This window comes from Triticum urartu, chromosome 5 (assembly GCF_003073215.2).
Source record: "Triticum urartu cultivar G1812 chromosome 5, Tu2.1, whole genome shotgun sequence".
Lineage (NCBI taxonomy): Eukaryota > Viridiplantae > Streptophyta > Magnoliopsida > Poales > Poaceae > Triticum > Triticum urartu.
This window is the reverse complement of record NC_053026.1, coordinates 569503638-569530530: the sequence shown is the minus strand read 5'-3', so window position 1 is coordinate 569530530 and position 26893 is coordinate 569503638. Positions and strand designations below refer to the sequence as shown.

General features: G+C 46.4%; 3 protein-coding genes across 3 annotated transcripts; all 3 read left to right on the top strand.

Moving 5' to 3' along the window:
• The first annotated feature begins 281 nt into the window (after positions 1-281).
• LOC125506066 (wall-associated receptor kinase 2-like) lies at positions 282-2927 on the top strand. Its single transcript, XM_048670942.1, has 2 exons — positions 282-1472; positions 1586-2927. Exons 1-2 carry the CDS (start codon positions 398-400, stop codon positions 2767-2769), a joined length of 2259 nt encoding a protein of 752 aa, XP_048526899.1. The 5' UTR covers positions 282-397; the 3' UTR covers positions 2770-2927.
• Positions 2928-5084: 2157 nt separating this feature from the next.
• On the top strand, positions 5085-7958 carry LOC125506064 (serine/threonine-protein phosphatase 7 long form homolog). The gene is made up of 8 exons (XM_048670941.1): positions 5085-5329; positions 5408-5466; positions 5578-6010; positions 6105-6366; positions 6444-6649; positions 6733-7045; positions 7134-7232; positions 7316-7958. The coding sequence occupies exons 4-8, from the start codon at positions 6157-6159 to the stop codon at positions 7478-7480; spliced, it is 993 nt and encodes a 330-aa protein (XP_048526898.1). The 5' UTR covers positions 5085-5329; positions 5408-5466; positions 5578-6010; positions 6105-6156; the 3' UTR covers positions 7481-7958.
• A 13165-nt stretch (positions 7959-21123) lies between these two features.
• Positions 21124-25281, top strand: LOC125510818 (protein FAR1-RELATED SEQUENCE 5-like). Its single transcript, XM_048676084.1, has 5 exons — positions 21124-21290; positions 21406-21573; positions 22830-23970; positions 24117-24404; positions 24499-25281. The coding sequence occupies exons 3-5, from the start codon at positions 23797-23799 to the stop codon at positions 24838-24840; spliced, it is 804 nt and encodes a 267-aa protein (XP_048532041.1). The 5' UTR covers positions 21124-21290; positions 21406-21573; positions 22830-23796; the 3' UTR covers positions 24841-25281.
• Positions 25282-26893: the final 1612 nt, after the last annotated feature.

Sequence of the window (26893 nt, the reverse complement as noted above, 5' to 3'; positions counted from 1 at the left end):
TGTAAATTCATCACAAGGCCATACAATCAAAAATCCTTTACACGAATTCAATAAAAAAATCCCTTACGTGGCTTAAACAATCATTTGGTTATGCTTTGCTCTCACCCAAACTATTGCGTTATTTGCGCAATCACATAGAAAATTCACGAGATCAAAAAGATAATGCGAGAATGTGGACACAAAGGTAAAAAGAATACTCCTGTGTAGGCAGACCAGGTCAGTCAACTCGCATATGCATGCACGCGTGTTCCGTGTTCGGTCAAGCGAGCGAGCACTCACTGTCACGGTAGGTTGCGGCTGCTCTATTGCAACCTGCCCAACTTGTAGAAAGTTTTATAGTAATGGATTGGAGAGACAATCATCGAACAACCGGCTGGTATCATTTTACTATCCGACGATGATTCCGGCAGCCGCGTTAACGGTGTTGTTGCTGCTGCTCTGCCACTCAACGGCGGTGGCTCAGGTTAGCCCAGGTGCAAGGCCGCGGCCGCGCTGCCCGACCAGCTGCGGCGGCGTCAAAGTGCCGTACCCGTTCGGCATCGGGAACGGATGCCACCGGCCGGGATTCAACCTCACCTGCGACCGGACGCGCGGCAGAGAGCCACGGCTGCTCGTCGGCAGCGACCTTCAAGTCGTAGAGATCTCTCTGGCCAACTCCACGGTGAAAATCTTGGACAGCGCGGGCCAGGTCAAGCTCACCTTCTCCGGGGGGCTCGACGGCACCGGCACGTGGGGCGGCCTCGGCGCCGGCGGCCCTTACGTGCTCTCGGAAATGCGCAACCACTTCGTCGTGACGGGGTGCAACGTGCAGGCCACGCTGGTCGGGGACGGCGGGGTCGTAGGCTGCTGCTCCTCCTTCTGCTCCATCAACGACAAGTGGACGGGCGTCGTGACCAGCTCCGCTGGCTACGGCGGCGCCGCCTGCTCTGGCATCGGCTGCTGCGAGACGCCCATCCCCATAGGCCGCCCTTCTTACGACGTGGAGATGAGGTCGCTGGATGCGAGCAACGAGTACGCCGACAGGCTGCCCATCGCGGTGCGCATCGCCGAGAGAGGGTGGTTCGAAGGCGCCTCCACCACGCTCCTCAACGACTCAACCGGGTACTCGCCCTCCCGCCGGCCGGCCGTGCCCGTCGTCCTCGACTTTGCGGTGGATTCCAAGCCGGTGGTGCTGCCAGGGGTGGCGACGTCGGGCTGCCCTGTGGACGCACCAAGGAGCGCGTGCCAGAGCAGCCATGCTTCCTGCCATAACGTCTCCGGCATGTACCGCAGCGGCTACGTGTGCCGGTGCCTGGACGGGTACCAAGGCAACCCATACCTTGCCGGCGGATGCCAAGACATCGATGAGTGCACCCTGCCGGGCATGTGCTTCGGCGAGTGCACCAACACGGCGGGAGGACACCTATGCCGGTGCCCGCGTGGCGCCCAAGGTGACCCGCTCATAAGAAATGGCTGCATAAAATCTTCTCTAGGTGAGCACCAAAACCAATAAAACATGCAGATTGGAGCACAGTTCATGCTCTGTTTTAGATGTCAGAGACTGTTCCTTCATAACAAAGACACATTTTCTGTGCACATTCTTCAGGTTTAAGTGTCGGCATAGGAGTTGGCAGTGGAGCCAGCCTTCTACTCATGGTACTTGGTGCTATTTTGGTGTCCCGAAAGATGAAGCAACAGAGGGCAAAACTGCTCAAGAAGAGATTCTTCAGGCAAAATCGAGGGCATCTATTGCAACAATTGGTGTCTCAGAAGGCGGACATTGCCGAGAGGATGATCGTCCCCTTGGTGGAACTACAAAAGGCCACAAACAGTTTCGACAAAGCTCGCGAGATCGGTGGAGGAGGGCACGGCACGGTTTACAAAGGCATCATGTCAGACCTGCACGTTGTGGCCATCAAGAAGTCCAAGGTCGCGATTCAGAGGGAGATTGACGAGTTCATAAATGAGGTGGCCATCCTCTCGCAGATCAACCACCGAAACGTGGTGAAGCTCTTTGGGTGCTGCCTTGAGACGGAGGTGCCGCTGCTGGTGTATGAGTTCATTTCCAATGGGACCCTCTACCATCATCTCCATGTCCAGGAACCAGCACCATCCCTAACATGGCAACATCGGCTAAGGATCGCAACTGAAACTGCAAGAGCTCTCGGCTACCTTCACTCGGCGGTGTCCTTTCCTATAGTCCACAGGGATATCAAGTCCCAAAACATTCTATTAGATGGCAGTCTCGTAGCAAAGGTGTCAGACTTTGGAGCTTCGAGGTGCATTCAAGTCGATCAAGCAGAGACCGCAACCGTTATCCAAGGGACATTTGGGTACCTGGACCCATTGTACTTCTACTCGGGACAGCTCACCGACAAGAGCGACGTTTACAGCTTCGGCGTCCTCCTCATGGAGCTTCTCACTAGGAAGAAACCATGCTCATATCGTTCATCCAAGGAGGAAACCCTTGTCAGATATTTCACCGCTTCGCTAGCAGCGGGCAAGCTGGTTCGCGTGCTAGATCCTCAGGTCGTGAAAGAAGGGGGAAAGGAGGTTGAAGAAGTAGCTGTGTTGGCAGTGGCATGTGTGAGGATTGACGTAGACCACCGGCCAACCATGAGGCAAGTGGAGATGGCACTTGAGAACCTTGGGGCCTCGCATGATAGTGTTCTAATGCATGTCAAGGATGTGCTGAAGTATCCAATGATTGAGGGTACGAACATGGAGGAAACAAGCCGGCAGTATAGCTATGAAGCAGAGTATTTGTTGTCATCAAGGTACCCTCGGTAGTCAATATATTTCTTGTGAGATCAGTTTAATTTGACAATTAATGATTCCTTCTGTAACTGGATATAAACAGGGATATAATGGTTTGTGTGGTCTATGTAATATTTCTGAAGGAAACAACGAGACTTAACATATGTGTCCATACCTTTCGGAGTTGCGTAGTTTTGCATGTCTGTCTTAATCTCATTTCTTGTCTTACTGAACTGACAAACAAGAGAACTTGCATTAGTACAACAGAAATGCACGTTTAAAAAAAAAAGTGAAGGATGGAATAATACATTCATAAATGTTTACCCTCAAAGATAATATACCTGTAAATTATAATTTCTATTAACACAACAACAGTAGGCATTCTCCCCAGTAATAAAAGTATAAAATTACAGTTTAGAGATGACACCAATTTAAAATATAACACATTTCTATCGCATTAGGAATGTTTCAACAACAATTTGAAGCATACTTGGACTTAAGTTCACCATCTAATACTTCTCTTATGCACCTTTCTACGTACCTCTTCCTTTGTCACTACACCTTTAGCACGATGCACCCGCACACCAATTTGCCTTTGCCACCACACCAATGTGCATTGTTGTAGTTGGTTAATTATCTACCAAGGAATTATCAACAGTGGTAAGCCAGTAGTAATTGCTTCTATTGCATAGTTCCATTCTCAGGGAGTTAAGAAAACAACCTGTCGATGAGTTCAGAAGTGAAATATTATTTTCTACTAGCTACTTAGTTATTCGGAACAGATCACTCCATGTTCACTACACATTATGCAGGATTCACATCTGTTTTACACTTTTGAGTTCCACAGAATAAGATTTAATTAAGAGATAGTAAGCAACAGCATAGAAGATTTAGCTGAGTACGTGACCCTAAACTATCTTTGCAAGCGTTATTCAAGATATATATCCTTACACTTCACGGGGTTGCTCTGACAACTTGTATTCGTCAACGGATCTAACATACCAGAGGAACTTCTTATAATAGCAGAGATCACATTGCCTATCTCCTCTAACAGACTCGGGTCAAGGTCAGCGACAGTTCCATAGGACGCATAGACGAGTGAGCAATGGAGCAGGTTATCCAGCCATGCCACGCACGGCGCTGTGCTCTCAATTCTCAAAGAGGTCAAACCAATCGATCGTCGTCCAGGTAGAACGGCGGCACTGTTGGGCTGATGGATTTCACACGCCATGTTTGACGCCAGGTAATCCTTCTTCCTGATTACATCACTCCAGCTGGGTTTTGGTCGACCTGTCTCTTGAGCAAAACAGCAAACAGGTTGCGGGCACGAGCAAGGTACCTCACCGTCGGGTGGGTTTCATGGAACGAGTTGACGAACAACACTCAACAGGCCCCGCAGCCCACCCCGTCCACGATAAGCAGCCCTACGCGCCTGGGGAAGACCTCCCCGCGGATACGTCCACCACCGTCCACCGCCCATGGCTGCGAGGGAACAGGATCCTCTGACGTACACAGAAACTACGGCAGAGGGAAGTAGGTGCGTAGCAGCCGTCCCTTGCGGGACAAAATTACTGTTCTGACCTAAAAGGCTAACAAAATTCCTATTTAACCACATTTAAAAAAAATCGATTTTAACCTCTTTGGGTGACGCCAACATCCCTGGCGTCTGGGTTGCGAACCAGACGCCAGGAGACCCTAGCCCGCACTGCCCACCTGCCCGTTGACCTGCTGACGTGATAAAGGGGACAGACGCCAAGGACCCTGGCGTCTGGCCCTGGTAAGTGGATAACCCCACGGGCCCATCCCGCTCATCCCCAACCTCTCCCTGGCGCCGACCGAAGCAAGAACAGAGAGTTCTTTCTCTCTCGCCCCTCTTCTCCCTTACACCAAAGCCCCCCTTGATCTACTCCATCCTCCACCCAAATTTGTGGATCTGAGGCCCCCAAGCATCCTTGAGGTATTCTCCCCCTTTCCCTCCAATTTGTTTTGGTTTTCCCCTCTCTTTGTGGATGCACTATTTCACAATAGGGGATGTCACATGAGTAGATATATTCTTTGTTCTAGGAATATGTTTGTAGTTGGTAGATGATTATGTAGATAGTGTAGTTGGTAGATGTTTGTATTTGTCCACCAATAGACTTAGTTTGTGAATTTTTTTTGAATTATAGATGATGTATGCATGTGCTAGTAAATTAGGTATATGTTGAATATATAGATGTCATAATATTTGTTTGAATCTGACAAGAATATATTGGGCAAGCAAATATATTTAGAAAAAATATTATATGTGTGAAGTGGTATGACAATATAGTTGAATATATAGATGGCATAATATTTTTTGCAAAAGAGATGATGAAATTTGATGATTATGTGTTACATTATTTAAGAGAAGCAAATTTGAAGAAATTTTGCATATATAGATTGCATATGAAGAAATTTTGCATAACTTGGAGAAGCAAATTCTATCGTTTATAATTGTAGTTCATGTTGTGATTTGTTTGGTGGGATGGCGGATGATGATGGACCTTGGTATGGAAGATTAATCGATGAGTGGGATAAGGAGCATCGTGCTCGTGCCATTGGGAACGGACATGTAAGAAGCAAGACTTATCATTTTTTGTTGTTTCTCATTTGTGTTCTTGTATTGATTAAAAGATCACTTTATTTGCAGCTTGTAGTTGCTATGCGCATGAGGGGACATTCGGCTGATGACTTTATTTACGACCCACGGTACGAGCCTTACATTCAGAGATTGGGTCTTCTCCCATTCGTGTTGCAGTTTAAGCGACGCGCTCCGCCGGTGAACCACGCGGCGCTGACCGCACTTGTGGATCGTTGCAGGCCGGAGACTCACTCGTTCCACCTTCCATTTGGGGAGATGACGATGACCCTTGAGGACATGGCTATGATAAGCGGCCTTCCTATCAACGGATAAGCTGTTACCGGTCGTGTCAGTGCCGTTAATTGGCGAGAACGGACTGGCATTTTAATTGGTGTTCAGCCCGACGCCCTTGAGGAAGGCAAGGCCGATACCGCGAGAGTGAGGCATTCTTGGCTAAAAGCGGTTAGAGGAAACACCAATCCGTGCCCTCAGGGTGCTAATGACGTGGTTGTGCAGCAGTACACGCGGGCCTATCTTTGGTATGTGCTTACCAAGGTAGTCTTCTCAGATGCAACCGGGAACTCGGCCCTCTGGATGTTCCTGGAGCTACTCAATAACTGGGATACCCAGTATAGTTGGGGTTCGGCCGCACTAGCATATTTGTATCGTCAGGTAAGAGATATTTGCAACCATTTAACTTGCATTTGTCATGCGCCTCCATATCTAACATGTTTGTTTGATTGCTGCTTGACTTGGCGTGTCGCAGGAAGGGAGATACATCCTCATTGGCTGGGTTTGTTTGGAGCCTATCCGTGTGGATGTGGGAGCGGATCCCGGTTGGACGGCCCGATATCAAGGACCCCAACATGGCAAACCCACGGGGTAATCCAGACGGGCTGCATGATGATGATCCATATCGGCACCCTACGCTTGCTTACTATTGGGAACAAGTGACAGTGTACACAGGAAGCTCGCGTGTGCGATACAAGTGCTATATGAACGAGCTGGACACCTTGACTGTTGAGCAGGTATCGAGAAGTTCGATGAGACCAAATTTAGTCAAGAATGAAACTTGTATCTAACAATGTATCTCTTTGTTTTGCAGGTACATTGGTTGCCTTATATGGAAGATCGTGACTATGATCTTAATGAGATGTGCACGCGTGATAGCCATCTTTGGCGGGCGAGGTGCCCAATGATATGCTTCTTCGCAGTCGAGTGGCACTTTGTAGACCGTGTGACAAGACAATTTGGAAGAAGACAAGGTATTCCAATTGAGGAGAGCAACGAGGAAATGCTATCTCTGCATCGGTGAGCAAGCATGCCTTGAGTATGTAGTAGAGCATTGAATAAGTCTATGTTTGCTAATGCTTTGTCCCGTGCATCATTTGTAGGTTCGATCGAAGGAACAATCAGGATATATCGGATTGGGCAAACAAACACCGTGCGTGGATAGAAATTTGGAATCAAAGAGACACGTTAGTGCAATCAGAGAATAGACCTCACAATCAGTCAGCATATCAGAAGTATCAAGTGTGGTATGCGAATCGTTACCGGTTAAAGCTAAAGCCTGGTTGGACTCACGAGGAGTGGTCGGAGTTGGTATCTGAAGACCCGGAGACTGCAGAAGGTTATCATACCTTCGACACGGCTGTGAGAGACACCAGAGGGGCTCACGTTGACTATGCACCGATGCATGACGAAATGGTAGTCTGTTTGACATATTCTAACAAACTTGCATGCATCATGTTGTCTTCTTTCAAATACATAAGTTTGGTGTGTTCATGAATTGCAGGGCAGATCGTTGCTTCTGTGCGTCAACGATGCCAATGTTGCACTGAGTCATCCACCTGGTGGTGTATTATCTGAGAGGACTCTTAGGAGCACGATGGAGGTGTGACCAATATATTATAAAAGTTTCTTTTCGCGGATTATTTATTTGTATCTCATATCATAGCATATTTTGTGTTGTTGCAGAAGTTCAAGAAGCGGTTCCATAAGATGGCAGCAATGCTTTCTTGCCATGGTGCTCAGTCCAGTGACGTGTATGCACCTGGTACCCGCGCCAGAGCTAATAGACGGTGTTATATCCAAAACGATGAGGACATGGAGGAGGTCCATGAAGAGGAGCCATCACATTAAGAGGAGCCAACACAAGATGAGGAGCATGAGTATGATGCAACACATCAATAGGATCATGAGTATGATGTTGATGCTCCACAACCATCACAGGTTACACAACCGACACAAGGCAATGCTCGCTCTAGGAAAGGCAAAGCCATAGCTAAGACACCAGGCAAGAAAGATAGAAAGAAGACATGGAACACACAATTCCATAGTCCGGAGTATCCTCGTCAGCTTATCCCAATAGGAATGCAAAGATATAAGGCCAACATTGAGGCGGAGGAGGAGGCATACAACGAAGAGGAGGAGCCTACACTTCCAGCACTCGTGAAGAGAGGAAGGAGGAAGTGAGCTTCTTGTTTGGAAGTGTATGAACTAGGTGGCGTTTGTATGCATGAACTTGGTGTTGTGGTAAAAACTTTTAAGGTTGTCTTGAATTTGGTGTCTTATGTATGCACTTGGTGTCTTATGTATGCATGAATTTGTCGTGATGAAAAATCTGTGAACTTGTTGTCGTTTGTATGCAAGAATTTGTCGTGGTGAAAGTTCTGTGAAATGTGCTATCTTCTGTGTTTTATGAACCTGTCATATTATTATATTATGTGATATCTTCTTGTGTGAAATAAGTACAAAATAATGTACAGGGTCCCAGACGCCAGGGTCCTTGGCATCTGGTATGAAGTCAGGGGACCAGACGCCACGATCCCTGGCGTCTGGTTTGAAGTCAGGGGACCAGACGCCAAGGTCCCTGGCGTCTGGTGGTCGACTGGAAGCAAAAGCAGAGGCATGGGACAGCAGAAATAGGGCAGCCAGACGCCAGGGTCCATGGCGTCTGGCCCTGGTGTAGTAGTTTTTTCTATCAAACACCTGTAGTATCGAATGACAATCATTAGTGTTCACATAGATATTTTGTTTTATCAAACACCTATAGTATGACATAATAGCAAATGACAAACATCAGTGTTCACATAATAGCAACTGACAAACATAGTTATCACATAATCTCAAATTACACAAATAGTCTCGAATGAGAAGTTCATCACATACAAAGTCTCGAATGACATAAGTAGTTCATAACCACGATGGTCCACAATAATTGAAACGACATGAACATCACATATAACTCGGTTTCCTGTAGAAATGCAAGTCAACAACCCTTTTCCATCCCCATTCTTGCAGCATTTCTTGAATCTTGTCGTCATCAGTTATGTCAACCAATTTTCTTTGGCCGGGGCCATCTGACTGCTTCCTGCTGACATAGTACACAAAATCCTCTTCCTTCAACCCTTTCTTCAACATGAATTTAGTCTTCAACCAATCAAAAGTGAGGTCCACTTCACTAACTTGCACAAGACATGGAGACAAGCCTAGGACATGAACAACAGGGCTAAGCACCCACTGAGTACCCTTAGCCATCTACAACACACAAATCTCTTAGTACCTAACCTATGATACATTAAACCACGAGGAAAATAAACTAGGGTTTACACAAAACTATGATGCATTAAACCAACCAAAAGATGGGGTGGAGTTGATTTACCTTCTAGTTTCGAAATAATAAAGATCCAACGGTGAAACCGGACCGATTCGTGAGAGATTTGAGGGGGGGTTAGGGTACTGGATGAGAGTGAGTGGATGAGAGGGCTAGAGGTGAGAGTGAGTGGAGATGAAAGGAATGAGAGGGGTAGAGGTGGAGATGAATGGATGAGAGGGCTAGAGGTGGGCCCAAAGAATCTTATCCACTCGAAACTTGCTCTCTGGATAGGGAGCCAGACGCCAGGGACTTTGGCGTCTGAGTTTGGAGACCCAGACGCCAGGGTGCCTGGCGTATGGCTCTCTGGATCGGGCATCAGACAGATCAGACAAGTGTCTGGTCTCCTGCGCGACCAAAACGAGCCAGACACCAGGGACCTTGGCGTCTGGTCTGGATATGGACCCATACGCCAGGGTGCCTGGCGTCTGGCTCTCTGGATGATCAGACAGGTGTCTGGTCTCCTGCGCGACCAAAACAAGCCAGACGCCAGGCACCCTGGCGTCTGGTCTGGATATGGACCTAGATGCCAGGAACCTTGGCGTCTGGTCCTTGGCGTCTGACTTTCTGGATGATCAAACAACTGTCTGGTCTCCTGCGTGACCAAAACGAGCCAGACATCAGGGACCTTGGCGTCTGGTCTTGTCTGGTCTGGATATGGAGCCAGACGCCAGAGTTCCTGGCATCTGGCTCTGTGGATAGGCAAAATGCTCTCTGGTCATGTTCTTATCGCTTTTCGGATGGGCAAAATGCTCTCTGGATAGTTTGCACAAAATTTCAAATAGGTTGCACACACTTTTAAACATTGGAAATCAAACAAAAATATGAACAAAGCATAGTTTGCACATAATTTTAAATAGATCTCGAATAACAAGTTCACACATGATGTCTCAAATGACATAAGTAGTTCATGACCACACACGGTCTCGAATGACAAGTTCATACATTAAACAAAGTCTCGATATTCCATCATCGACGCCGGTGCCTTTCCATTTGTCTACTGAGTAGTACGGGGCCACTTTCCCTTCTTGTCATGTGCCTCGTCCTCCTCTCGTGCATCGCGAGCCCTTGCAAGTTTTCTTGCCCTCTCTTCTTGACGAGCATCCTTCTCTTTGCGTGCCCTCTCTTGCTCACGCTTTTTGCGCTCGTTCTTCTCCTTCTCACGACGCTCATGCTCCAATCCCCGTGCAAAGGACTCCTCGAACAGGCGCTGCCTCCGTAAGTAATCTCGATGTTGGTCCTCTTGGACATCTTTTGGTACCTCGTGATCTATCCAAGTGAAGTACTTGCAAAGTGGAGGAGGCGACTACGTAAAAGTCATGTTTTTGTTAGTAATATGAGTTCAAACTTGATGAGGTTTTTTGTATGTACACCCAACATACCGGTGGTATGTCATATGCGTTAGTTGGCCTTCGATGATCATGTGCATAGTTGGGACACACGAAAAACATTATACCTTCTGTCCATGACTTCTTGCGGTCCGTGGACACCTTCAGCTTGCAAACATCACCACACCAACATGGTGGTGTGGGCACATCCTTCTCCTTCTCCTTGTCCAACGTGGCCTCCATCCACGTCTTCGGCATGTCCTCTTGGTCCGCGCATGCCGGCCTCGTCCTGGAACCGGATGAAGCCATGCCTACAAAAAGAACAATTGTTATCACAAGACACAAAGAGATACATGTGTAAATACAGTAAATCAATAAATGCTAGGAATTTTATGAACAAATAATATACCATTATTATTAGATCAACCATCTGGATTAAGCAAATAACCGAAGGCCGGTCCATTATCAACCATTCCTCTTCGACCACCACCACCTCTAGCACTTGTGCTTCCTCTCCGACCACCACCAGCTCTAGCATTTGTGCTTCCTCTTCGACCACCACCACCTCTAGCACTTGTGCTTCCTCTTCGACAACCACCACCTCTAGCACTTGTGCTTGCTCGACCACCACCTCTAGCACTTGTGCCTGCTCGACCACCACCTCTAGCACTTGTGCTTCCTCGACCACCACCACTGTCACCTCTTCCACCTCGTTCACCATCGGTGCCACCTCCACGAATTGTTTTTATTTTTTTGGTTTCCTTATTCTTGCATGTCCGCTCATTGTGTCCCCCTTCACCGCACACCCCACAGTTGATAGTGTCAGGAGCCTCCATGAAATGGCCGCTATCAAAGTGTTTCATGCCAGTGTATCCGGCCAGGTCATCCATATCACCCCTAAACCTCTTAGTTATCCTTCTACCCTTGGTCTCCACCTTCAGAAGAGGGTCTGGCCTAATATGAGGGCCATGATACTCAGGCCACTGTGATTGGTCCAAGAAAGGGTGAAATCTTGGCGCCCATGTCAACCTAGTAGCTTCCACATGGAACTCTTGCATCCGCACGGTTTTTCCATCACAAACATGTATGTTTCTCGTCTTCGCCGCCGTTATCAAATGCGAGCATGGCCAATGATACTTACTAGGCCTCTCGCACTGGCACCACCGAGTCTTCAGACGCACCTCAAATGCAGCACCACCATATTGTCTACCGTCTCGTGTTGTGCCACCTGGCTCATCAATTTGATAGATCATTTCAGTTATGTCGAATATGATAACTTGTCGCCGTGAAGACTTGCTTGCTTGTAACTGCAACCATTCATCAACCTTTTCCGGATAATCCTTTTTTGCACCTATCCATTTTGCAGTCTCTTCAGAATGCCTCTGAAAGTACTCATTAAGCTTGAAGAATGTGTACTCCACTATTGCAGTCACCGGCAATGCACGAGCACCCTTCAGCACATTGTTGAAACATTCTACCAGATTGCTCGTCATGTCGCCATATCGCCTACCACCATCGTCATGAGCGCGTGCCCACTTGTGCTTCTCGCTTAAATTCCTAGTTAAGAAATCTTTTCCCCCTTCGTTCACCGCTGTAAAGGGTTTGTTGTACCGAGCATCGAAACCTTGGGTGGTGAAGGCCACACATACATGGGTAAGGTCTTTGCTGAGCTCCTTGCTCTTACATGCCCGGCAAATTAAAGTTGGCCACGAAATGCCTCATGCACCATCTGTGGTGAAGCTTTGGAAATCCTGGAATAACAATGTCCATTGCCTTGAGTATGCCATGGTGCCGGTCCGATATGATGCATACCTCCCTAGCCCCAATCACGTTGTGCCTAACATGACCCATGAACCACTCCCAGTTGTCTTGGTGCTCGAAAGGCACCAAAGCAAATGCACACGGCAACACGTTGCCGTTTGATGAGTGCGCCATTGCTACCATTAGTGTGCCCTTGTATCTACCGGTCAAGAACGTGCCATCTATAGACAAGACCGGACGACAATGCTGAAACGCATCCACGCATTGTCCATAACTCCAGAAGGCACGGTGGAACACTCCCTCGTGATCCTCGACCACATGAAACATGCCCGGGTTCTTGTGTGCAATCGCGGCCAACAACCTTGGGAGCTGGTTGTATGCTTCTTCATAACCACCATACAACATCCTAATAGCATTTGCTTTTGCCTTCCATGCCTTCCCATACTTGACTTCATAACCAAATTGTTTTTTCACCGTCCGCATTAGAAACCTCACTTTCACAGTGGGATCAAAGCCTATATCTTTCATCCATTTGTATCCGAGATACTCAGATGTGAGTTGACGGTGTGTCGTTCGAAGTCGTTTAGATGGCGGTTTGCACCTATGAGTGGCAACACAACTTGTTAACACCCATTCTTCGGTTTCTTTAAGCTTTCTTGCACGAACCTTCCATGGGCATCCTTCATGCTCACACTTCACGGTGTAACGCAACTTCATGTCGGAGTGCTCCACATAAATTGGCCTATGGTTCCGAATGGCATAGTCAGCCAACCATAACTTCAGCATAGGCAAGCTCAGAAACTTCATTCCTTTCTTCAAATAAGCATTCTCGTCCTCATTCTCCACCCTTGGTTCTCCTGGATCCGGGCATGGTGTTGGCTCAATCGCCGTCATTCTCATTCCACCGTCAACAACAACTTTATGGGCAAGGCTGAGATCTTTAAACAAGTGAGTTCTTTTTTCTAAGCCCGTCAGCTCAAAGTGGATTTGGTTTTCCTCCTTTGTGAATCCATCCTCGTCCAACTGTTCAACTGGACCCTCGTCATCCGAGTCATACGCATATTGACGCCTAAAAGTCACGATCCATGTCCTTTTGCGCTATGTACGCATCCAAGTCACCAACATCATTACCATGAAACCCTTCCTCTTGCTCTTCGTCGTCATCATAAGCATCTTCATCCTCTTGAATTACTTCGTCACTAGCAATCACCTCAACTTCATTTGCTTGGCTAGTTGGTGGTTGGCTAGAAGCATTAGGGGCATACAACTCAACCTCATTTGCTTTAATAGATGGTACACGGGGACGTGGTTGGCTATAAGCATTGGGGGCATCAACCACAACCCTATGCTCAACAAGTGGCACCATTGTCCTCTCGCTCATGTCATCCATTGGGGAAGAGACATGCCGGTTCAAATCAAAGGTAAACCGAGGAGATTCAACCTTGGTGGCAAACAATTTAAGTGACTTGTCTTCCGATTGGGAAACTTTTTCCTTGTATACATCCCAATGCAAATCCGAGGTGATAGGCATACTTTTCAAGCGAGATTTGGCTCCAACTCCAACATCATACCTTCCTATTAACTTAACATCAACATTGGTGTCCATCCACTTTAAGACTTGTCTCACTTTTGCAACAACATCCTCATAGCTAGGGCTTGTACCAAAAACCAATGGTTCCTCACCCGTGTCGGCATTGTTACTCAAGAATGCCTCCTTGTCCATGTAATGAACATTAACAAGTCTCTCCATCTAAAAATAACATGAATGCATTTAAGACTTCAATGAGAATTGGTGTTTATCCAAATACATCTCATTATAACCAAATCATATCAACACTAAATTATTGGTGATGTCCACAAAAATATCACTAATTAACACACACTAAGCAAAGTTAACCCTAATCACTAACTAACCCTAACCCCCAATCTTTCTACTCAACAAGCATATATTCCTACTACACACCATGCATATCACTATATTATCAAAGTTAACCAAGCCATTCACACTAACATAAGGGAGAAAAAAAACTAGGGTTCCACCAACATGTATAAAATGCAACCAAAATAATAAGATTTAACAAAAAATAATTGGATGATTTGGGGGAGATTACCAAGAGCAACAAAGTGATGGAAAGATCCACCTAAGGGATGCACCTTTTGGAGAGGATTTGAGGAGGAGCTCGAGGGGTGGGAGAGAGTGTGGGAGCTCCAAGTGTTCTTCAAGCTCGAGTTGTGGATTGGGGAAAGTGTGTGGGGTGGGTCCCACACACTTTCTCGTGGGGTTATCCACTTACCAGGGCCAGCCGCCAGCGTCCTTGGCGTCTGGCCCCTTTGCCACATCAGCAGGTCAACGGGCAGGCGGGCAGTGCGGGCCAGGGGCCAGATGCCAGGGTTCCTGGCGTCTGGTTCGCAACCCAGACGCCAGGGATGTTGGCGTCACCCAAAGAGGTCAAAATCGAATTTTTTTTAAACGAGATCAAATAGGGATTTTGTTAGCCTTTTAGGTCAGAACAGTAATTTTGTCCTCCCTTGTGCATCCAATGGCAGCTGGTGAAACTTTGCCAACAGAACGAGCTGTGTAAAGAGGCCGTGCAGCCCACGAACGCTCTGCAGCCCAGTCGAACGCAGGGGAGGCGGAAAAACACGCAAGAGACGCGGAAGAAAATGATCGCCAGAGGTGACGAGCTGACGTGCTCTTCGATCATGCGTACGTCTCAATAATCAATCTTCCTCTAGCCTTCTTCCTCATGAATTGCCCACTGAAATGGTTCATTCTTTCATCATTACATTGCTTTAGGGCGCAACCAGCAAATGTTATCCCCCATCTGTCCACGGACAGAGGGACCAGTTCATGCACAAAGAAAGATAGAAATTTACAGTTTACGTACAAAACGATGAGCAGGACACCGACTGGGCCGCATCGTGCTCATGGGCCAATGGCTTTGCTATGTTCCTTCCGGTGTTTACCCATTGCCATTGGATTCTGCACGGACGGTGATCCATGTTGGACGTCCCTCTGCAGTTGTTTGCTGTACGCCAGAGGATCTCATTCCGGCTGCGAGAAGGGCGCCGCTGGCGGCTCGCCCACGGGAGGTGCGGGTCGTGCACCAGCGCGCGCACGGACCTCCCCGCCGAGGGCTCGGACAGGAAGAGCGCGTCGAGGGTGAGCCAGCCGCGACCAGCCGGCGCCCGTACTCCTCCGTTGGTGGGGAATCGGAGTTCGTCTCCATTTCCGGGAGTGGCGCGCGCCGGATTTTGGGGGGAAAGTGCAGGTTCAGGACTTCAGGTTGGGTTCGCTGGACAGTCAGCAGCAGCTAGGAGCAACTACACTTTCTGCTCGACAGCAAAGCCGCTTCCCCAGATCAGGAATTCTAATTTATCCTTTTTTTTCGTGAATATACAAAGCCTGTACACCATGCTATTGATAGAAAAAGATAATTCGTACAAAGAGATGGTACAACACATGACAAAAACCCAAGAGGGCGTGAACATGATGCCCGGAGCACGGAGACATCGGATGTTCGACCCAAAGGAAGAAATAACACAGCTAAACCCGCCTAGCCCAGACTTGAGCATTGGAGGGTGAGGAGGCGGGACACAAGAAACTCAGACCGCGTCACGACATCGTGAACCTACGTCGTGCACTGCACCAGCCTCGCTAGGATCAACGTACCCCCATCAAGAGCGCCAGGAGATCGGCAAGTGAGTAGCAGGACCTGGCCAAGTCGGGGGTAGAAGACATGAGGGAAGCACCATGGAAGTCGTACATAGCGCCCCGGAAACACATGCCTTGAGCGGCAACAATCAACGTGACGTCCAACAACTTCAAAACCCACACCCAGGACGCCGCGAGCCAAAAAGACAACGCCTTCAAAAAGGGGAACAACATCATGACGCCGTCGCCGTCCGATCCGAGGAATCGGACCTAGCGTTTCCCCCGATGCTCGAAGAGGGGCACATAAAAGGGTCATGGTAGCGCCTCCAAGGAGGGAACGACACTCGCAAGGGTCATTGCTGCCAGCAATAGCAAGCCAAGGAGAGACTTTCGCCCCGACCTGAGTGTGAGCAATCCCGTAGTCGAAGAAGACATGGGAACCCAATGTTGTTCAAAGCCGACACCACAAGAATGGGAGCTACGTCCGGCGTTGCGGAGGCACCGGGCACCTCCGAACATGTGAGCTTTGGAAGGGACGACGCAAGGAGGTGACCATGGTTGGGGAGGCGGCGATGTGTAGGAGGTGGATGCGAAGGAAACGACGACGACCGGCGACGTTGACAAGACCGAAACTTGAGAGAGACAGATCCACACTGTCGGAGCCGAAGCCGTCAGTACACCGGCAAACCGAACATGATGGAGAACGAAGCCTTCGAAGCACCGGGGCCGTAGCCGCACTGGAAAAGGATGCCGGGGAACGTGGGTCCAGGCTGCCATGGCAAGAGACGCACCGGCAAGAAACCGCGGGCTTCAAAGCGCCAGCCTTGCCACCAGGCCAGTGCACTACAAGAGCAGCCGCCGCTAGGAAGACCAACTGGGAACTTGCCGAGGCTAAAGCCCCGCAGCCATAGCTGCAACACGGGGGTGGAAGGCAGTTGCGACGCCACCGTAGAAGGATGGCAGGACCTGAGCCAGCCGAGGAAACCCTTGCCCCCATCTCAGCTAGATCAGCACGAGAGCATGAGTGCACGAGGGCAGTCGCCGGCGCTAGGCAATGACAGCAGCCGACCGGGAGGGGCGCGTAGAGGGGAGGAGCGAGACGGTCGGATCTCCGCCGACGGAAGGAGCGGTAGCCGGCGGTGGCCGAAGTACAAGGTGGATGGCCCTGGCCGGTGGGCAAAGGACCATCTGTACCAAGGGAAAAAGGCATCGCCGCCTTCCCAGGCACCCGCGCACGCTTCACCGGGCGGGCCTTGCCTGGTGGGAGATGGGGAGAAGTGTGGCGGCCGTGCGGGGTTGCCCCCGAGTTGCCAGAGAAGCGACGTGGTGAGGGGCGGGGTCCTTTCTGATGATATCACCAAATATTAGTATCTTACTTAACCTATACTCCCTCCGTCTGGTGAAGAGTGTATATCTAGAAATTTTAGGACAAATTAGAGTTGAGTAAAAAAATGCATTGGAAAGATGCAAGCCACCATCTCTCTCCTCTTTAATTACCCAACCCCTAATGAGCTATGTGCATGTAGAAATTAAGAAGACCATATGTAGATTGTTATTGGTCTTGATTACCGTGTGATGGGAGGAAAGTATTTTCCCCCACTTTAAAGTGTATTGGGAAAATAGAAGTACACTCTTTTGTAGACAAAATTTGAAGCTAGATGTATACTCTTCACCGGACGGAGAGAGTACCAGCAAAAAGGGCTCATGAATTCCAACAAAAAATTAAGCAAACTATGGAGTCATGGATGCAATCTTAGGCGGTTTTCAGTTCAAGTATCATCGACGCAGGGCATGTTTTAGTTGCCGCTGCCACAACCTCAAGCTCATCCTCGCGCCGCCGTTTTGAGCTCGTTCTCACTTCACTCTGACATCAAACCTTGCCCCGGAACTCCTCATGCCTCCTCTATGCTCACCAAGTTTTGTTTGTGACATTGTTGTTCTGATAATCTACCCACCTCTTTGCTAACGGACCACTTGGCTTAGATGTTTACAACCTGTCCGAAAGAAATATATTGGTGTTATTCATCACATTTTCTTGTATCATCAAGCCCACCTGATCCATCACCTCAGATTGTTACTCCATATATCTGAATTGATCTCCACCTCTGATTTCATATGTTTTTGAAAACTACATGCACATTTTTTTGGTTGCAACTGTTGAACATTTGTCCACATGCATATTTATGAAAGAAAATACGTGAAGAGTTTTTCAAAATTACATAAACAATTTAATATATTCAAAAACAACTTTTATTGCTCCCGTGGTTGTAGCTTGGCCGACAACCCTTGCTGACTAACACCACAGACCAACAGACACATGCCTGTGCCGGTCATTGCCGAACTTTAGCATCCTGATGCTAATTGCCGACGCTGGTAGGCTGGCCGATGTGGATTTAGTTTTTTTTTCTAGTTCCCTCAATTGCATTTGGCAAAAATTAATTGGTGAATTTGAAAAGTTCAAAAAATTTGAAAAAAGTTCATGCACTTGAAAAAAGGTCATCAAATTTAAAAGAAGTTCATCAAATTTCAAAAAAAAATTCATCGAATTGAAAAAAATCGAACTAAAAAACAAATTTAAAAAAAGTTCATCAAATTTGAAAAAAGTTCATCAAACTTGAAAAAAAAAGTTTATTTAATTATAAAAAAGGTTCATCAGTTTAGAAAAATGTTCAAGGAAACAAAAAAAGAAAAAGGACAAGAAAAAGGAAGTGAAAAAGGAAAAACAAACAAACAGAATTGACGAGACGAAATAAAAGAAAAATGAAGTGGGTGTGCCTGAGCTGGTGAGTTTCCTGCTGGTTGCTGCGCTCCCTTCGAACAATGAGGTCGGCAGTTCAATCAAAACCAACACCTTTTTTGGAACGTAGCAGTGTGCGCCTGTTTGCAGTTTATATAGTAATGGCCACCTGAAGCGTAGAATAGGATATGCCAGTGTGGCCTGATGATCACGCATGAAAAAGGCCGCGTGAGTGCAGGCTCACGCGGAAGCCCATCATTTGCGAGCAGCAGAAGGCGGGCATGCAAGTCGTTGTGTAAGTTTTCACTTTTTAAGGAACAATTTTTTTTCGTCATTTGTGGACGGTATGATGGGTAACTTGGGGAAATTTCAAGTGTAATTTAATGACGGGCGCAATGAAATGCTAATCCATTTATTTGTAGTCAGTTTAGCTATATAGGTAAGTCACCTAAATTTTTGAATTTGGGTCAGTCAATTTGATGACCGTTGATTCTTGCTCTGAGATTCATGTTGTGTTTTTCTAGTTGTTCTATGAGTTATGCTATTTTTTCACTGATCACATATTTGGGCCAGTTGATTTGCTACTTGGCAAAAGCCCATTACCTGTACCGTCTAGGCCATCCCTCTTTTTTTTTTGTGTTTTTATGCATTTCTCCTTTTGTTTTACTTTATTATATTTTTTCTTGTATTGGTATTTTTTGGACGGTGCATGAGTGTAAATGTGTACACACAAATACTATGCAAAGTGCAAGTTTTTAAAGCTCTTTTCATTATATTTATTCTCAAAGAGTAATAACAATGGTACTTATGCATTGACCATTATAAAACTTCATGATTTTGATTTTGATTTGGTAATTATTTGTCGGATTTCGGGTTCCGGCAGATCCTTAAGGTTCGAACTCTGGGGTGCGCGCGAAGATTACGCCTTCTACCTCACCGTCTCGCAAAGATCTAGACTACTGAAAGAACTGCACAAGAGACACAAGGTTTATACTGGTTCGGGCCACCATTGTGGTGTAATACCTTACTCCAGTGTGCGGTGGGTGGATTGCCTCTTGGGCTGATGATGATGAACAATACAAGGAAGAACAGCTTCGCGAGGGTCTGCTCTTGGCTGGGGCGATGAACTGTTAGGAGGAGTTCAGTCACCCTTCTCTCTCTCTCTCTCTCTCTCTCTCACTCACTGCCTTACTCTCACCCGCCGGCCCCTTTGTTATGTGGGCGGATGGTCCTATTTATAGAGGCCCTGGTCCTCTTCCCAAATATCGAGCGGGAAGGGAGCCAACAATGGCGGGCTAATTTGAAGGGGGACAGCAAGTATCAGCTATCCTGACAAAAGCAGTCTTCGCCTGCGCAAAGCTCTGGTGATGACGCCGTCTTGGGCTCCACGGTGACCTCTGTCTCGTAGTCCTCCTGGTCTTGGTCTCGTTGCACCGAAATGGCAACCTTTGCCTGATGCCTCGGTACTCCGCGGCTGCGCTTGCCCCCTTTGCACCAAAGAGGAAAGGAGGACGCTGCGCGGGCTGGCACCCGCCTGGCGCCCTGAGTCGTCATGGCTTGCGTCACGGGCACCTCGCGAGGTACCCCGCCTTGATTTCTCCGCCTCCTCGTGAGCCAGCCTGACGAGGCCGCGCCTGAGGAAGCTCCACGTCGTCCGCCCCGCGAGGCTTGGCCCCTCGCGAGGTTCTTGAGTCTTGCGTTGATGAAGATGGGCCGTGCTGGGCCCCCTTTGAGCCACGCCGCAGGCCGTAGGCAGGCAAGTCTGGGGACCCCCGTTCCTAGAACGCCAACATTATTTCATTTTCTTTCTTTTCTAAGGGTAATTCCAATGACACCTTCTTAGGAAACTTTTTCTTTTTGCGGAAACTCCACTATTATATGCCTTTTTGCCTATTTTAGAAAAACACAATTTCTTTGTATATTGTGTGCAAATTTCTTATTGTTTGTTTTATTTTTTTTCCATTTAGTTCTTCTTAAAGGTTAATACCAATGCCATGAATTCAATCTTCCTTAGAAAATCTCATTGTTTTGATTTTGCTTTATTTTTTATTTCATTTTTTTCTTAAAGGGTAATACCGATGCCACTAATTTATTTTTCCTTATAAACTTAGTTATTTTGATTTTGTTTTAGTTAATATTTTATTCTATTTTTCTTTAAGAATAATACCAATCCCATTAATTCATTCTTTCTTCTGAATGTCTCCTTTGTGAATATTGCACTATCTTATGCTTTTACCCATTGTAAAAAAGCACAATTTTTGTGTATATTGTGTGCAAATTTTATTTTGATTTTTTATAACTTATTTCTTCTTAAAGCTTCTTAAAGGACAATGACAATGGAGTGCGGGCTTATGGCGGCCGAGCACCTGGCAGGCCGTTATCTTGCGCGTTCTTTTGGGCCTTGGGATGTGCAATCCGTCAGTTCGGGCCAGGTTTGTGCCAGGCCTATAGGATGAAATACGGTCCGGCATATGCCTAGCGCTCGCATAGGCGTATTCTGTTCGGGCCATTCCTGGATTCTGTTTCCTGCTTCTGCCAATGCTCACATGACGTGCACTAGGGAACTGTGGCCCATGGGCTGGTTCGAAACAGCACAGGTCGTCGTGATAGATGCCCCCCCTCGCCGCGACGGAAAATCTAGTGGATCATAGCAGAGCCACGCGGCAGATTTTCTATTCCATCCCCTTCCTCTACGCAGCCGCCTGGGCCGGCGACGGCGCCTCCTTGAAGCTGTTCTGGCGCCTCCTTGAAGTTGTTCTGGCGCCGCCTCGAAGCTGTTCTGTCGCCATGTCTACCAATGGCCTAGAGTTAAACGGGTATGCGTAGTCTCCTCCACCATTTTTTCACCGGCGAGCATCTTCCCACCGATGGCGGAGCGCCGGTTGCCATTGTAAGATCTGGACTCATGTAGCAAGATTTGATTTCTTGCAGGGCCATTGACGGAAATGCGGTGTGGAGCGCTCCGGTACTGCCGTTGGAGTCTCAGGATTCCATGAACGCTGTGAATGTGGAGGCGGTCGCTGCCGGCGAGCCACAGGCTGTGGGAAAGGGAGCCACATATGACGTTTGCTCCGAAGGGACCAGCGGATGGACGCAAAGGTTAGTCAGGGGCACCATTGCATAACAATTTTTTCTTCGTCTATTTGGCGATTGTTTAGCACGAACCATGATTTGTTCTGCCATACTATGACTATATTGATTGATCCGGCGGTTAGTACGCCTTCTTTGGATTGCTGTGTAGTATAGATGACGGTTGGTTTTTGTTGTGAGATATTGATATGAGAAGGTAACATGTATTTGGTGTCTAATTAGGGACATGTGGTGGAAAACTTGTGCAAGCTTAAGTTGGACCTGTTTTGTTTGGGGAATTGAGTTTGACAGCTAAACAAGTTCATTGGGTTGTAGATGCGTTAGTCAATTACCGATTTATTGTGGCATTATAATGCGTTGGTTTCGTTTGTCAAGTTGGAACTGTTATCTCTAGTCCTTTGTTTTTCACACCGATGGAAGTGGTTATGGTCGTAGATGCATCAGTCAATTACTGATTTATTTGTGCCATTTTTAGTGTGTTGGATTCGTTTGTTTGACGCAGTCATGATAGCATTATAGCTAAAAGAGTTTCAGTTTATAGGAGTTGGGTCGCTGCATGAGCCGTGTGGTATGTTTTGTATTTTTGTTTCGCTGTTCGTGTGGGATAAAAATGTATCCATGGCATATGTATGTGGTCTTTTTATGATTTTGGAGGTGAATGAGATACTTAGAATCCTGGGATCTGTAATATGTAGTTTGGATTTTTATGATTTGTTTGAGCTAAGTTTCTAGGTTTGTTACATGGATGGATGTAGCGATTATGCCTGACGTTCTTTATGTTGATATATTTTGTTTCGAGGGTAATTGAGCATTTCATCCATCGTTTTTTTCCACAAAAACACTGTCTGGAGGGTTAGGATTGGGAAGGCACCTGAGGAGAGGGAGATGAACCCTGATAGGAAAATAATACTTGAATTGTCAGTTCGCGCTTATGCAGAGACAAAATCTGGGCCAGTCGTCAATCCAACAACTGGCACATCTTTTGACTCGTTGGATGAAGCCTATGAGTTCTACAACCTCTATTCATGGGAATATGGTTTCGGGGTGAGGCTTGCGAAAAGCAGACTGAACGTTAATCGAAAGAGATGTATGCAAGAAATACTGTGTGCTTGTGCAGTATGTGCACTCATATGCCGATAATCAATATGGCATTAGTTATTTTTTTCTTCTATAATATGATCTGTTATTTGGTTGCAGTAATGCGCTAGATAACCTTGGGTAATCTGTAGCTAACATTTATTTTGTACTTGCTACCATCTCTGCAGGGCAAACCAATGAGGGAAAACAGCCGATCATGAAGGTGCGGGTGTGAAGCCATGATTAGATTGCTCCGTTCAAAGGACAACGGTTGGTACATATCAGAGTTCAAAATCTGGCCATAACCACCCGTTGTCTGTGACATGTGGAGAAAAATGCATTGGAAGTCACACAAGCACATCGATAGATACACAAAGGATCTGGTGAAACAACTCCACGATAATAATGTTGGTCTTGGGAAGGTTTTCAGCATTGTGGGTAGTTTTTTTTGGCTCAGTTGAAATACAAAGCGTTCATTGAAGACACTGTGTAGGAAGCTGAACAAGGACCAGTCAGACTCTGACGCTATGAAAACAATGGAAATTCAGGCTGATATGAAAGCAAATGATCCTGACTTCAATTACACCATGCAAGTAGATGAAGACAGCAGGATAAAAACACTCATGTGGGTTACGAGTAGGGGGTGTGATCAGTATCGGTATTTCGGTGATGCAATTACATTTGACGCAACATACAGGACCAACCTATATGTCATGCCGTTTGGTCTTTTCGTTGGTGTCAACAATCACTTTCAGAGTATAATCTTTGGAGGGGTTATGATGAGAGATGAGAAAGAAGAATCTTTCAGGTGGGTGTTCCGGGAGTTCATACGTATGGTTGGTGGGAAGCATCCACAAACTATACTTACAGATCAAGTGCGCTCTATGGAAATTGCAATTGAGGCAGAAATGCCAAATACAGTACACCGTTGGTGCAAGTGGCATGTCCTGAAAAAAAGCGAAAGAGTCAATGGGTGTGCTTTGGAGCAAGAACAGTGAATTCAAACTGGAGTTTCACAAGCTTGTACATTACATGACCACGGAGGAGGAATTTGAGCAAGGGTGGCAGCAGATGTTGGACAAGTAGTCACTCAAGAAACATCCGTTTCTGACGAAGATATATGAAGTCCGGCATAAATGGGCTAAACCATATTTCATGGGTGTCTTCTGTGCTAAAATGACGAACACACAAAGGAGTGAGAGCGCAAATCACCTGCTGAAGGAGTACGTGCCTCCAGGATGTCCAATGCATCTATTCCTCAAGCAGTTTGAGAAGCTTCAATTTGACCGACAATCCGAAGAAAGCTTCCAGGAGAAAAGAACACCACTGGTAAAAATCTCCATCGTTCCCCCTACATTTGTGTTCATTGAAAACGAATATTTAAAATGTCCTACTTTCTATGTAAGCCTTCATACTTGGCAATGGGTTGACATCCTAACATTTGTGATGTGTGTGTGTGTCTATTCCCGTTGCAGAGTGGTGTATCTCTTAGATTTAACCTTCCGTTGGAGAGGCATGCTAGCAAAGTTTACACGAAGGCCATGTTTGAGACGTTTGGTGAAGAGTTGTACAAATGTGGTGCACATGTACTGGATGAGATTGTTCCTAGGAGGATTTATAAGTCGACACATGTTGAAGCAGCGAACAGAGAGAAATGGAGTAAAGTCCAGTTCAAAATTGAAGTCAATGAGGATGAAAGTTTTTTCAGCTGCGAGTGTGGCATGTTTGAACATTCTGGCCTAGTGTGCTGCCATACTTTGCAGGTTTGTATCCTTTGTGATGACTAAAAAAATCATGTTGTCGCTCTGTTTGTCCATATGAGACTAGTTGATTGATGTCCGGTATAATCTTATGCAGGTGATGGTTCACTTCCGTTTGGCAAAAATACCTGAGAAGCACATAATGAAGCGCTGGACAAGACAAGCTCGTGACATTCTCCCGGAACACTTGGTCAGGTACCAGAAAGACAGAGGGCCTCCTGCTAGTGATACATTCAGGCACCAGACTATGTACATGAAAGCACTTGAGTGTGTGGTGCTTGGTGACAGCAATGTTGAATGTTATGAAGTTTTCATGAGTATGATGAAGGAGGTCCATGCTACTTTGCTGCCTTTGAGTGTAGAAAAGGATGGTTTAGGGCTCGCAGAGCGAGAGAAGCAGCAACTTTTGGTAGCCAGTGCTACAGAGGGGGCGATCTAGGAAAATGGTGGTGGTGAAGATGCGGATAATGGAGATGCTGATTCAAATTGTTCAGGTGTGGGGGTGCATCAGAAAAAACGACAGAGGGGGAGACCAACGACAAGTCGAGACAAAGTTCCTTATGAGAATCATCTTAAGAGGTCCAGATTCTGTACAATTTGCAGATTGCAAGGTCACAAATGCACAACCTGCCCACAGAGAGGAGATTTGCCAAAGGCTCCAAGGAAATTGCCGAAGTGTAGCAACTGTGGGGTGGTTGGACATCGACGGAATGTCTGTGGCACTAAGAAAAGTGCACCGTTCGAGCCTAATTTCTTATAGTTGATTTAAGAACATTTTCTGGGTAAGGGGACTGATCGTGTGAGTGATTTGTTGTCCTTGTGTTTCTTAGCTTGCCATGATGTTCCCCGTAGCCATTTGGAGATCGGCGTACATGCAACTTATTGCATCTTCCTGTTGCCAATAGTCGGTGCTCCGGCTTGCTCCTTCAGAACAAAAGCCGGGGAAGAACAGCGGGGGCTCGAGAGATGAATGCCGAGGGCAGGGGTAGATGGAGACAACTGTGGGTGAGGTGACGGCGTAGTAAATTCCCATAAGAGACATGACTCTGAAAAGAGAACCATGATGCGCGGCGCAAAGTTGATGCACAACAGCGTGCCTCACGCATAAAACCCGAACTGGCTAATGATATCTCTATGGTTATTAGCGGCCGTCACACCTAAAACCTGAACGCGTCGTTGACTTGAAACCATCAAATGTTCCAGCCAAGTGTTAAACTTGTGTTAGATAACCATCATCACATGACATGCATCATGGTAAATGTACTGCACGCATGGGGCACATCTTACTAACCCAGACACTTGTCAAAATCATGGGCAAGACCTGACAATTAGTGAAACAAAACAACTTATTTGGTTCTTCTTAGCGAACTGTACGTAAAGGAAACCAACTTGCGTGTTAGCTGATCATCAGAATGCCACGTCCCCCGATTGAAGAAAATTGTGGCTGTGAGTTAGCAACGTTGCTCCACAGGGAAATTGCACGTCGTACATGTCTCCACCATCCTCGGTCGAGCATGTACGGCTCGCCAAAATTCTGTTCATACATGTCAGCTGCGAGACAGAGGCCTATAGACTTTTGCATGTGCGTGGGACCTGGCTCCTCCAATACAGGCCAAAAAATAAATCAAATACGCGAGGGATACGCTGCGAGCGGGAATCCACATGGCGTTTTCACGGCCTCGATACCGGCCTGCCTGGTGCGCGGCCGCTGTTCGCATTTTCCGAATGTCAATGCCTCTAATTCATTCTTCTTAGAAAATGTCATTATTTTAACTATTTTGTTTTTCTTTATGGATATTACCAATGTCACTAATTAATTTCTAATTAGGAAAAATCTTTTTGTGAAAAAACCACCATTATATGCTTATTCTTGCATATTATAACATAGCACAACTTTTCTTTAACTTTTGTGCATTTTTTGTCATTGTTTTTTTATTCTTTTTATTCTTTCTTCTTAAAGGGTAATACCAATGCCACTAATTCATTCTTCATGAGAAAACTTTTTGTTTTTGTTTTACTTTGTTAGTATTGGTATAAGGGAAAGAAGAAGGCTAGAGAAAGAAGAAGCTGGATGGGCCTTTGTATCTTGATCAGGTGGTGGAGTAGTGGAGACAATTCGAGTGAACACCCAAAAACAATTACGCACCTATCAAATAATAGCCCCCGTAACATGGATATGCACTGACTCAATTTTTATCCAATGTGTGTGTGTTTCATACCAATGTCTAATAATTGTACTACCATATTCTTAAATTTTGCATATTATGAAAGAGTGCAATTTATATGCCAATCTATGCAATTTTTTTCATTGTTTGTTTTATGTGTTTTAACATTTTCCTTCTTCTTTTAGGTTATATAATTGTCCTTAATTTATTCTTTCTTATAAAAAAATTAAATTTTTGTCTTTAGTTGTGTATTATGTTTGGTTTTAGCTTTTGTTTAGTGAGTGATGCATGCATTTAGTCCTATCCAGTTATCCAGCAAATTTTATC